The sequence below is a fragment of the Esox lucius genome, chromosome 8, assembly GCF_011004845.1.
Source record: "Esox lucius isolate fEsoLuc1 chromosome 8, fEsoLuc1.pri, whole genome shotgun sequence".
Taxonomy (NCBI): Eukaryota; Metazoa; Chordata; class Actinopteri; order Esociformes; family Esocidae; genus Esox; species Esox lucius.
The window spans coordinates 9,820,253-9,833,168 of record NC_047576.1 but is presented as its reverse complement, the minus strand read 5'-3'; the positions used below and the strand labels follow the sequence as shown (position 1 = coordinate 9,833,168).

At 41.3% G+C, this 12,916-nt stretch overlaps 1 protein-coding gene across 2 annotated transcripts in view; it reads left to right on the top strand.

Annotated features, from left to right (window-relative positions):
• Window positions 1–3,482, top strand: part of xxylt1 (xyloside xylosyltransferase 1) — a 36,768-nt gene extending 33,286 nt beyond the window's left edge. For both annotated transcript variants that reach the window (XM_020049419.2, XM_010871427.3), the window contains one exon: window positions 1,186–3,482. In XM_020049419.2, the coding sequence (XP_019904978.2) occupies window positions 1,186–1,582 (397 nt within the window). In that variant the 3' untranslated portion in view covers window positions 1,583–3,482. The remainder of the gene's footprint in view (window positions 1–1,185) is intronic.
• The last annotated feature ends 9,434 nt before the right edge of the window (window positions 3,483–12,916 follow it).

The window sequence follows — 12,916 nt, the reverse complement described above, 5'->3', positions numbered from 1 at the left end:
GAGCGAAATAGAGGCAGGCTGCTCCTTTCCTTGAAGGGAAAAAAAAAGTGAGCTCTTTTAAGCCAAAAGGCTAGGCTTAAGACAAAGGGCCTCCTGAACTAGGCCAGGACAAGGCACTCGACCTGGTTGTTAAGTAGCTGACTAGTTACATCCAAAACCAAATTCTCATGAACAGTGATGACCTAATCTCAACCCTTCACAGTAACTGGAATAGCGGAGCAAGATCGTGTTAAAAAAAACGACTTTGTTTTCTGAAATGCCTTTTACTATCTAAGGTGGACTGATCTCCTCAGTCCACCTTGTAACTCAAGCCATAGAACCCCCAAAGCACAGTTAAGTAACAGCTGTTTAGGTTAGGTTTAAGTGTTGACTGAGCATGGCTATGAAAGCTGGTGATGACTCTAGGTCTCCCGCATTGATTTAAAGCAGTGCCACCCTAAGTTCCAAATAGTCCCACACTGTTACCCAGCTCTGGTGGCTGGAGCCAGGGGTCTCGTTTACACCTATGTCTATGGGCTTGTTGTGTTGGCAGAATGCTGGGTTGGCAAAGGCCGCTTGTGTTCCGTCTGGCTCCTGGACTGGTTCTCATTGTTTTATCCAGCAGATCCTGGCCAGACCCGAAACGGGTCCGCTCTTGCTCTTTGCTTGCCACGGGACGGGGCCGGCCAAAACACATGTTTTATGGATTTAATTTAAATCCAGAAATCCCATTAAAATGTCAGTGAGGGACCTGGGTCAAGAAGGCTGAGGCTTATTCCGCATGGGATTTATTTCTCTATGGAATGTTCAGTAGCTTGTCTAGAGAGATGCCACTGTTACGTTGAGTGTGTGCGTTATTTCATACTGCTCAACAGATTACAATTTTATACCCCATAAATGTTTTTCTGACATGTTATTGGAAATGACGATATGTTGAACCACCGTCATAAGATGGCTCCCTTCCCCTGAAGGTTTTTTTTACTTTAAGCCTTGCCTGTTGTTTTGCTGCTTAGCTCTGTTCTTCACATCACCAAATATTTGGCCCACATTTTGCTTTTGTCAGTACCGTCCCTTTATATTTTCTCACAGAACAAGGGAGTCACACCATATCTACAGTAGTTTTACCTCTGCAATACTTCTCACTCTCCCGCTTAACCACAAAGGGTTCTCTCTCTAATCTTCCCTTTTTATCGCTGCTCCCTCCAGACACACGTTTTGGCAGTACCGCAAGGAGAACCCCCAGTCCCACGTTGGTGATCCTCCTCCAGATGGCCTGCCGGGCTTCAACAGTGGCGTGATGCTGCTGAACCTGCAGGCCATGAGGACCTCTGCCCTCTACAACCAGCTCCTGGAGCCCAGTAATGTGGCCCAGCTTGCGGACCAGTACCACTTCAGGGGCCACCTGGGCGACCAGGACTTCTTCACCATGATTGGCATGGAGCACCCGGGGCTATTCTATGAGCTGGCCTGCGGCTGGAACCGGCAGCTTTGCACCTGGTGGAGGGAGCATGGATATGGGGACGTCTTCCAGCTGTACTACCACTGTGAAGGGCCTGTACATATATACCATGGAAACTGTAACACGCCTATACCTGACGATTGAGTTGGGACCTTGTAAGGTGTTTCCTTAAACTCTGGGTGTGGACCTTCTGATAGGTTGTCTCAACATATTGGCATCTGCAGATTAATATATTGTCTTGTGCAACCCAACCGGTTCACAACCATCTGCGAAAAATGACTTTTGTTTTTACCAAAAAGAACTACCGATCTCACTCCTGCCCCCTGCTGGACAGGTGTGCAATACAGACAGCAGAAGACATCTTGTCACCACGTTAATGTCATGTAGGTAGCTTGTGATGATAAAGGGATCTTGCTGGTGAAAATGGCCCATTGGCTGAGTGCCATAATTCTCAGTTCAGCTATTGGGGACATGAAACATTCCTGACACCATTTTAATTGCAGGACATAAGAGAATTGAAAGCGTGCTTAAGAGAGAGAAGACAGTTACTAACAAAATGGCTCTGCATAGAATATTCCAGGCGAACTGTAAATCATAAACTATAAGTCGTAATATATGAGAAAACAAGCTGTTCAGTGTGAGGGAAAGTATTGGGTCATTCACACAAAACAAAAGTCATAGTTCAGTTCAATTTTGTTCCCCAAAATGTCCTCTTCAATCACTGAGATCAGGATTTGTGCTTATGAGACCAATAATGTCCAATAAATATTATAGTTGAATGTAAAATAGTAAATTAGTTTGTCATTGTTATGTTTCATGGACAATCTATAGCAACATTTTGTTTTTCTGAATTAACAAATCATAGAAACACAGTTAGGCAAAGAGAAATTCGAATGAAAATGTACAAAACTCTAGGTGCAATAACATGTATTTATAATATGTCACTTTACCCAAAAAAACTGACATATTTCTCAGACTGACAGTTGATATTTGCTGTGACATCATGGCTGTGTGAAATCTGCTACAGCCATGGTGAAACTGTTTTTCACAGTGATCACCAATGTGTGTTGAATGTCTCCATTCACTTCCCTCTCATCACACTCTTAGACTTGAGGCAAAGAAAGGATTAATAATCAGTGCCCATCTACTCCTGCCCTGCCCACATTCTCTGGGGGCTATTCATTTATAAAACTGCACTCTTTTGGCAGGCAGAGTGGGCGGTCAGTCCTCTGGCACCCACTGGGACCCCTCGCTGAGTCCCTAATGGAGAGAGAAGAGGGCTAGGGGATGAACATGGTGGCGGGGCGGGGCGGGGCGGAGCGGGTGGAAGGACGAAGGAGAGGGATGACGAGGGATGAGGAGGGCTGATACGATGTGGCTACAGAGGCTCTCACGCACTTACAGATTGTTGTGTGGGATGCAGTTGTTGACGTGACTCTACATACTGGCCTGGTTCTGTGTCGGTGTCTGTTTTTTGGAAGCTGACGTTAACACATTCTACTAAGCACGCACGCACACACACACACACACACACATTACAGTGCAAAACATTTATGGGAGCTAAGAGGAAAAAGATTGGATACACAAACAACACGTCTGTTCAGTATTACACTGGTTGTCTGTTAATGTTACACAGATAGTCTGACAATATTGTACAGATGTCTGTTGAATGTGTCCATTAACTAGGCCATAGGTGTGGTAATGTTCCACTTTGTGATCAAGACGATCATCAGCTTTCATTGATCCATTCATATTTCCAGTGTGATTAAATAATGAATGTAATGGCATGCTGATGAGGTTACTCTTATCGGATGTGGTCTATTAACCATCTCATTTGTGTATTCCTTGGTAGCCTATAGAGGAAACTTGTTGAACTCTGCAGTCAGCCTGTGGGGAGAAGGGAATTCTACTGGTCTGACTGTTGTGTTGCCTCCAGCAAGGACAGGACACTCTAGACCAGAGGTCTGGAACCGGTTCCACGGAGGGCCGAGTGTCTGCAAGTTCTCTCTCTCACCTTGTACTTAATTGACTAATTAGGTCACTAATTGGTTCGTTTCTACCCCCACCTGGTTGTTTAGGTCTGAACTGGGAACCAATTTAAAGGAAAACCCAAAAACCTGCAGACACATGGCCCTCCGTGGAACCGGTTTGAGACTTCTGCTCTAGACCTATCAATGCACTCCATCTATAACAAAATGCAATACGATAGAGATCCTCAGCTGCTGTTGTGTGATGACCGAAGTTATTTGGGACTAAATTGTTTTGTATTTTGTGTAATCTTTCTATGTAATGGTTGTATTGTTTGGCTCTGTGAGTTATGTGAAGAAAAATACTGGTTGAGAGAATGCCAAGAGTGTACAAAGCGGTCATCAAGGCAAATGTTTGGTACTTTGAGGAATCTAAAATATAAATGTATTTTGATTTGTTTAACACTTTTGGTTACTGATTCCATATGTTATTTCATTTTTTTATGACTTCATTGTTATTCTAAAGTGTGGAAAAGTAAAGAAATACCCTTGAATAAGTAGGTGTCTGAAACTTTTGACTGGACTGTATATTTAACCGCTAAATTAAGTAAAATGTATGTGTAGTTTCATGCCAGTGTCTAATGTTTACACTAAGAAAAACCTCTGAGTTGCTTCAGCTAGCCAGTACATTCGCATCACTTTGAGAGAATACTTTGACTCAAGGTGTCTTATGGGAAGCCCAATGCTCGGTTTTACTGGTGTCACTTTTCATAGCCCTCTGTTGCCTTGCATAGGTGTGCTATGCTGATTCTGTGAGGATAACAGTGAGAGACATGTCTCTAGTCAGAACAATACATGACTTAGCTATTTCTCATTGTCTCATTCCTCCCACACATTCCATTCCTTTATTACATTGAGCTAGTTATGAAATGCATAGGACATGTCGCTCACCCAGCTATAGCTAAGGTGTCAGAAAAGAGCAATACTAAATGTCCAGTAACAAAAATGCTTCCTTGAAAGTAGTAGATCAAGTTGAAATTGGAAAGAAAAGTAGAGTAAGGTGCATTTTACATGTAGATATAGTTCTCCCTGTAGAATTGAACCAGGGTCTTTATTCCCAAGGCCAGCTGTGCTCAATCCCTGCTGATGACCCTCCCAGCTACACCCCCTGACAACCTGCAAAGGAAGAGAGAAAGAACACCTCTTCGCCTTACACTGAGTAGGAACTGAAATTCCAATTACACTTATGTTTTCGCTGCCTGTCAACTTCTTCTGTTCTCATGAAAGGCAGAGGAAGAGAAAGACGGGTAAAGAGAAACAGAGATTGAAGTGCTTGGCTTACATCTTTGTCTGAATGTGGGTCAAAACTAGAGCCAACAGCTGCTCCAGGAACAATTCCTCCTGCCTGCATAGAGGCTTCTTTATTCATTTATTTCTGCCACGGCAAGACAAAGAACACTGTAACTCGAAAATAACATCAGTGTGACCGTGGGCACACAGGCCTAAGATGGAAAGCTTTTTTGTTATTGACATTTTGTGTTTTTTTGGCATTCTGGGGGTCCTTGAATATGTGAGATTAATGGTACCAGTCAATACTTTCCGATGTTGATGAGTGTCAGTTGTTGATTTGGAACATTGACTCATATACCAAAGAGCAGCAGGGCAATGACAGCAGCAGGACCTTCTTCACTGAGGTGTCACAGCTCGTTCCCTTTGTGAAGATTTCGTCTTTCTTTTTTTACATTACATTCTGTTTTTTCTGACTGATCTGCCTGGGGACAACTCTTCATCTTATGTAGAGGCTAAGATGTTGACCTGGTCTTTTCCTACTGTTAGGATCAGCTGCCACTAAGTTCCATTGTCGATGGTATTGTCAGTACACTTAGACCTCTCGTTGTCTTCAACACTTCTTCAGAAATAGTAATAAAAAAATAAAGCAAAACAACTGAAAATAGGCTTTGAAAAATGTAGGTTGTAACAAGAAAAGATTCTCAAAACGAGCAACATTGTTGAATACAGCCACAACTTGATACTTTCTTAGTCTGAAAACAAGTATATCAGGCTTGTTCATTTTGTTGTCTGAATTAGACAATTTAGCTTGTTTTCAGACCTTTTGAACTCATTGGCAGATTTAAATATTGTATACTTTTTTTTTTTGCTGTGGGTTATTTCATTTTGAAGAAGGTTGACTGATTTAGTTTCTACAAACATAGCTGAGCTTTGTTTAAGAGCCTTGTCTCAGCTCAGAGATATGAGCTTCTGGTCATATTGGGTCTTGAAGAATGAGGAATATATTTTGGGTCTGAATTACTCCTCTCAGCCTGGTGACTGAAGTCCATCTGTTTAGAGTTGAGTACATGTTAATTGAGTTTCACAGAGATGAAACACAGGTGGGTGCTTCTCTAAAGTGCGGCGATGCTGAAGTCATTTTGGAAAAAATAAACAGCCTCTTGCAGAGACAAATTACCTCCCACTGAATTGGTTTTAGAGATTCAGGTGTCTGACATTATGGCACCCAGTCACGAGTACTATTGTCAGGTGCCAAGTAGCAACTGGGACTGAGCGTTTGCAGTCAGGCGACTCGTGTTTTTGTGTGCAGGCGATCATACGTAGCTGTTTTTGGCGAAGCAGTGAATTAATGGACTTGGTCTTGAATCAAAATGATTAAATGAATATCTCACCGATTTTACATGGGCATCGTCCACTCACTGTCTGGAGATGAAGGTTAGGTCGGAGCCAGTGTCATGGAGATGGGGGAATGCTGAGAAGGTTTTCGTCAACGATCTCTGTAAAAGTGGGCAGTTTACCGTGATCGAGGCAAAATCCGACTTGCCTCGTATATTCTGTAATTGATGTGTATTAATTGATGTGTGTATTAATCGTAATATGAACTATCAGCGAAGGAATGCTAAACGGAGGCAAAAACAAATAATAAACATTGCAAGAAGTATCTATGGTTGAAATAGGAGAAACGGTCCAGTTGGTTTCCCTTCTGAATGTGATAGGGAATTATCTTCTTTTGTCCTCTTTTTCGAATTTCTTTCTTGGAGTGTGTGTGTGTTTATTTAAAGTAAAAGGACATTGGGCACAATGGTTATTTACCTTTAAGCTAATTCAAGTCTCTGAATGTCCTTGAGTGGCCCAACCCAAATGGCCTTGAGTGGCTCATAGTCTGGTTTTGAACAACTGTGTGTAGAGCTGCACATCAAGTTCACCGATGTTCCCCATTTGACAGAGCTTTAGAGGATCTACAGGGAAGAACGGGAGAAACTGCCCAAAGCTTGTAGAGGCATACCCAAGAAGACTCAAAGCTGGGATCACTATCAAAGGTGCTTCTACGAAGTGCTGAATAAAGGGTCTGAATACTTATGTACAAGGTTTCAATTTTTCATTGTCAATAAATTAGACATGTTTTTGCTTTTTTATTGTGGGGTATTCATGACAAAAATATAAAGTAAACTCTGTGTTGCAAATTCAGGTGTGCATGTTTACCTTCACACTGACTCAAGAGATAACAGTGAAGGGAAAGCTCTCCAGGACAATGATCCTGCAAAATGTGATTGTGTTCTCCCATGCTGGTGTCTGTCCACTGCTCATCATCCTACCTTAGTGGGATTTAGTCATATTTCCTACCAGGGGCCGTTCCTAACAGCCGGTAATGACATCAACCCGAATCCCAGGGGACCGATATGAGTTTCAGAGCTCACTGTTGGCCTCTGTTGTTTCAGAGGTCTCAATCAAGTTGCAAGTGTGGAAAAATCTTTTCTAGTTGACCAGACATCTATGTAAATTACTGTCAAATCCACTGTATTGTTATTTTTTTGTTTTGTTCACTAAAACCTATTTTAAATGAAACATTAAATAGTAACGCTAAAACATTATAAACAGTAAAAATGAAAACAGTAGTTTATCTTGAAGTCTTTGTATGGTTTGCGTGTATGGGAGACAAAGGAAGGGGTAGTCATTAAAGAAACTGTCAGCATCAGAGTTCTTGCATCTTATTGTGATTTGTTAAACCACATTTTATGGATGATGTAATTCAGGCCTGCCTAAACAAATGGGGTATGAATACAAATGGAGTGAGATGAAACAGCTATTTTAGTAATAATTTGTATACATGTGTAGAGTTTTGATTTTGCTGTGTGTGAACTTTAAAATACATAGGGCGGCAGCTGTACAAAAACCGTCAGTTGGTTAGCCTAGCTTAGCCTCATCGGCAGCATTTTGAGCTAACAGGGGAGTGAGAGCAGAGAAACCGTAACACTCAACCCTTCTGAACTCACTGCACCACAAGCTACCCTGGCCTTTGAGCTGAACCCCACTGTCAATCTGGTCACAGGCACCTGTGAAACCAACATCGATGTGCTGCTGCGAACAGTTTAGTTCGAAATGTTCTGTTTGAGCTGCACAAAAAATGTATATTACTATAAAAGAAATGTGAAAAAATGCTTCTTTGAGTTGCCCTGGATGAGAGCGTTTGCTAATGTAAATCCACTCATTAGTAAAGATGTAATGTGATATATATTTCAAATAAAAAGATGTTTAGAAAATGTAGAAGTAATAGTGCATTGAACTTTGAGCCCAAACATGGCCAGAAGACTTTCTTTGCAGTATGACTGAGGAGAATACAATTCATTAATTTCTAGAAAAAGAGAACCATCACCAGTTGGAAATGAATGAAGAAGCCCAAATGTATTTACTCAAATGGTTTAATTCCCAGCAAACATAACAATGACAGTGAATGAATGCCAGAAAAGGGAGCCAGAGGTTAGAGTAGTGGCCTAGTAACTGGAAAGTTGCTAATCTCTCCTGTAAATCCCTCTGGTTAAGAGCATCTGCTTAACTACCAAAATGTTGAGTAGGAATATTCAATATAAAGAATGACAAAATGAATGTTGATGAGCTGCGGGAAAACACAGAAATTAAGGATTGGGATTTGGCATTGGGATTCATTTAGCAAACGTCTACTTGCTGCTAATTTCACTTACCTTTGGAACAAATCACTTATATGCAGTCACTCTCACAAACATACACCCCTCCCCAACACACATACCCACAACCACTCACACAGACACAAAATATGGGCGCGGGAAGTGTGCAGATGGATGAAGTCTGTCCCTCACCAGGCAGCACAGAGGCTCCTTCCTGGCCTGTCTGGGGACAGATTCAGGGAGCACACAGGCAGCATCTGGCCTACATTCCCCACTGTGCCAGGGAACCACACACAAAATATTATTTCTTTGTTCAGCGGAGTTCTCCACCAGTCTATGAATAGATTGCCATGAAAGGTCAGGTAATTGCTAAAGCTGACAGTGTGTATGCCTTCCACAGTCTGTGCTTACACTACGTGTGTTTGTTAAGCGTGCGTGTTGTTGTGTGCATTTGTCCACGTGCTTATGTTTATGGCTGTGTTGGCATCAAGATGGAAGAAAAGACGTGGCCTGGATTTGACATGGCCTGAGTTCTAGAAAACCTTTACAGTCTCATTTGATTTATGTGTTTCTGTGTCCAGTTAGATCAGTTTTCTGCATTGTTTGTTATTATCTGTCTCATAGGTTCTTTCTCAGCATTTAATTATTTAATTACATTATTCCATTGACAAAGTGTGCATAATTTAATTTATTTTATAGACCTACTTATGGTGAATTAATTGCACTGTTGTGAAGATCTGTGCTGTTTGAATTGTAATTTGTTCTGCAAGCTTTCTCACGGTAATTGCCATTGACAAGTCCAAAACCCAGCAACGCTCACGTCTCCATTCCTGTAACATGACAGATGTTTGAACATCCATGCTTGATTTGAGATAGGTGCAGGAACTGACAAATCGCACTTTGAACTATGTTCTTCAAAATGTATGTGTTAATAAGGCTTGTTCCATTGAAGTAGCCTATTCCAGAAGTCCCAGATGGCTCTTTTGCCTAAAAAAGGAAACAGAATGCTGTTTGCCTAAAATTAGAAGCACCGGAACACCGTTCCGGGCCGTTCCGGCCCAAGTCAAGCAATGTTGAACAGGTAAAAAATGTAGCTTGCACGTGACAAGTTTACGACTGCATTAATGGCTCATCTATGTAATGTATTTTTAGTTCTTAATCAGAGTCACAATTGTATTAATCTACTGGAGTGTCCATAGATTCTTTTTAATTAATAATGCATTTTCATGGTTGTCTATCAAAAGCATGGTCATCCCTGTGGCTTTATAAGTCGATAACATGGCTGATTGAGTATTTGTTATGAATGCAATCAGTCATGTAAATGTTTGTGCTTTGAAAGACAGAATCCTTTTTCTAAATTGGAATTCTAGGTTGTTCAGTAAAATAAAATAGATTATACATGTTTATTGTTAGTACATATTAGCGTATGTTCATTGTATATTATACAGTATATGTTGATTGTATATTATGAAACATATGTAAATTAGTATATGTTCATTGTATATTGTACATTATGTTTATTGTATATTATACAGTATGTGTTTATATACAGTGGGGAGAACAAGTATTTGATACACTGCTGATTTTGCAGGTTTTCCCACTTACAAAGCATGTAGAAGTCTGTAATTTTTATCATAGGTACTCTTCAACTGTGAGTGACGGAATAAAAAAAGAAAATCCAGAAAATCACATTGTATGATTTTTAAGTAATTAATTTGCATTTTATTTGCAAATATAGAGATCATACGTTTCCTGTAGTTCTTGACCAGGTTTGCACACACTGCAGCAGGGATTTTGGCCCACTCCTCCATACAGACCTTCTCCAGATCCTTCAGGTTTCGGGGCTGTCGCTGGGCAATACGGACTTTCAGCTCCCTCCAAAGATTTTCTGTTGGGTTCAGGTCTGGAGACTTGATATGCTTCTTATGGAGCCACTCCTTTGTTGCCCTGGCTGTGTGTTTCGAGTCGTTGTCATGCTGGAAGACCCAGCCACGACCCATCTTCAATGCTCTTACTGAGGGAAGGAGGTTGTTGGCCAAGATCTCGCGATACATGGCCCCATCCATCCTCCCCTCAATACGGTGCAGTTGTCATGTCCCCTTTGCAGAAAAGCATCCCCAAAGAATGATGTTTCCACGCTTCACGGTTGGGATGGTGTTCTTGGGGTTGTACTCATCCTTCTTCCTCCAAACACGGCGAGTGGAGTTTAGACCAAAAAGCTCAATTTTTCTCTCATCAGACCACATGACCTTCTCCCATTCCTCCTCTGGATCATCCAGATGGTCATTGGCAAACTTCAGACAGGCCTGGACATGCGCTGGCTTGAGCAGGGGGACCTTGCATGCGCTGCAGGATTTTAATCCATGACGGCATAGTGTGTTACTAATGGTTTTCTTTGAGACTGTGGTCCCAGCTCTCTTCAGGTCATTGACCAGGTCCTACCGTGTAGTTCTGGGCTGATCCCTCACCTTCCTCATAATCATTAATGCCCCACGAGGTGAGATCTTGCATGGAGCCCCAGACCAAGGGAGATTGACCATCATCTTGAACTTCTTCCATTTTCTAATAATTGTGCCAACAGTTGTTGCCTTCTTACCAAGCTGCTTGCCTATTGTCCTGTAGCCCATCCCAGCCTTGTGCAGGTCTACAATTTTATCCCTGATGTCCTTACACAGCTCTCTGGTCTTGGCCATTGTGGAGAGGTTGGAGTCTGTTTGATTGAGTGTGTGGACAGGTGTCTTTTATTCAGGTAACGAATTCAAACAGGTGCAGTTAATTCAGGTAATGAGTGGAGAACAGAGAGGACTTCTTAAAGAAAAATGACCAGGTCTGTGTATGCACTCATTATTATTTTTAAATAATTAAATTAATTATTTAAAAATCATACAATGCGATTTTCTGGATTTTTGTTTTAGATTCCGTCTCTCACAGTTGAAGAGTACCTATGATAAAAATGACAGACCTCTACATGCTTTGTAAGTAGGAAAACCTGCAAAATCGTCAGTGTATCAAATACTTGTTCTCCCCACTGTATGCATGTTAGTTCTATACAGTAGCGTTGCACAGTATAGGGAAAATTCTCAACAAGATTTACATTAAAGTTCAAATGTAAGGATAGAGCAGTACTGTAGTATAGCTGGGTGTATCTGTCTGGCTAAAGAGCCATTCTGTGACTTTAGCTATTACAATTTTCTTTGTGGTACTGTTTTGAATCTTGAGTATTGTAATGGTAGAATGGAGTATTGTACTAAACCCATATCAGAGTTAAAGTTCTGGTATTGTTCTGCCTGAGGTGGCCTAGTACTGTAGTCTAGGCTGCTGCCCCTGGACATGAGTCTGAATATGGCACAGTACCCTTATATGATACCTCCCTCTCTATTGCCCATCTTTCTAACACTGTCCTCTCTCTTCAGTAAAAACTAACAAAAATGGAAAACAAAGTGGAAGTTCCCCACTTCTTAAAAATACAGTAAAAAATGTAAAATGCTGGTATTGTGACGATACTACTATAGAGCATGCAGAAGCCTGTAGACTCAAGCATGTGGACAATGAAACAAGACAGCACAAGCACTGCTCATTTAGGATCTTACTCTCCTTTGCTTTAGCCTTTAGTCAATCTGAGGTAATTGTTGTGTCACAAAATGTATCTTAACTCTCACAAAGAGCTGGATCTAGTGATCTGTGTTGTTGGGCTCGGGAACTAGAGGACTAGGCCTAGGTCTTTCAACTAGGTTATTATAGAACATGTAGGTGTGTGAATGAAACTTGGCAGAAAAGATGAAAGCCTTTGGATTCCATCTGTTACATCACAATGCATTGTATGATGGAGTTGGTACGTATTGTAAAGTAGTGTAATTAAATGATGAAGAGCCACTGATCCAGACAGTATTAAAGACCAAAAGAACATTTCCATCTCGAAGGAAAATCCATTTTTTCACAGCACACCACGGGTGGATGATGGAGTGTTTTTCACTCTTTGGGAAGTGTGTTATCGTGTGCTTGCATGTACTTTGATAAGTGTGTGTTCCTATCCTCTTCGTCAGCTGGCAATCATCCAGGAGTGTTTGTGTGTGTGTGTGTGTGTGTGTATGTGCACGCAGACAGTTACCATGGAGACTGCACTTGACACTGTCATGAACTAGGTTCCCATCTAATTGGTGACAGATTTTCAGGCAAGCAATCTGAAATACATATAAGGACAATATGTGAATTTAGAGTAGAAGTACTGTGGCCTGTATTGTGTCGTCACGTGTCATCAAACAAACAGCTACTCTGTCATAATTGTGTTTTCACCAAACGAAATTGTCGTGAATGGGTTGTTGATGTTCACTTGTGTTTTCATGAAATGAATACAAATCCAAAGTTTTTGTTTTTCACTTGCATATAGGTTTTTCATGGTTGCCTTAAATAGCAAATTATCCAACTCTGGCCCTGGCTGTGTAATTTTCTCCTGGAGAGTCTTATTTCTAAAATAGTGTGTCGTTTCTCGGAGAATGATGGGGAATTATTAGAGAATGTGTCCGAGATACTAATCCAGGTACTTGTCATCTCAAGTGGCCTGGACTACTGACACTAACTTC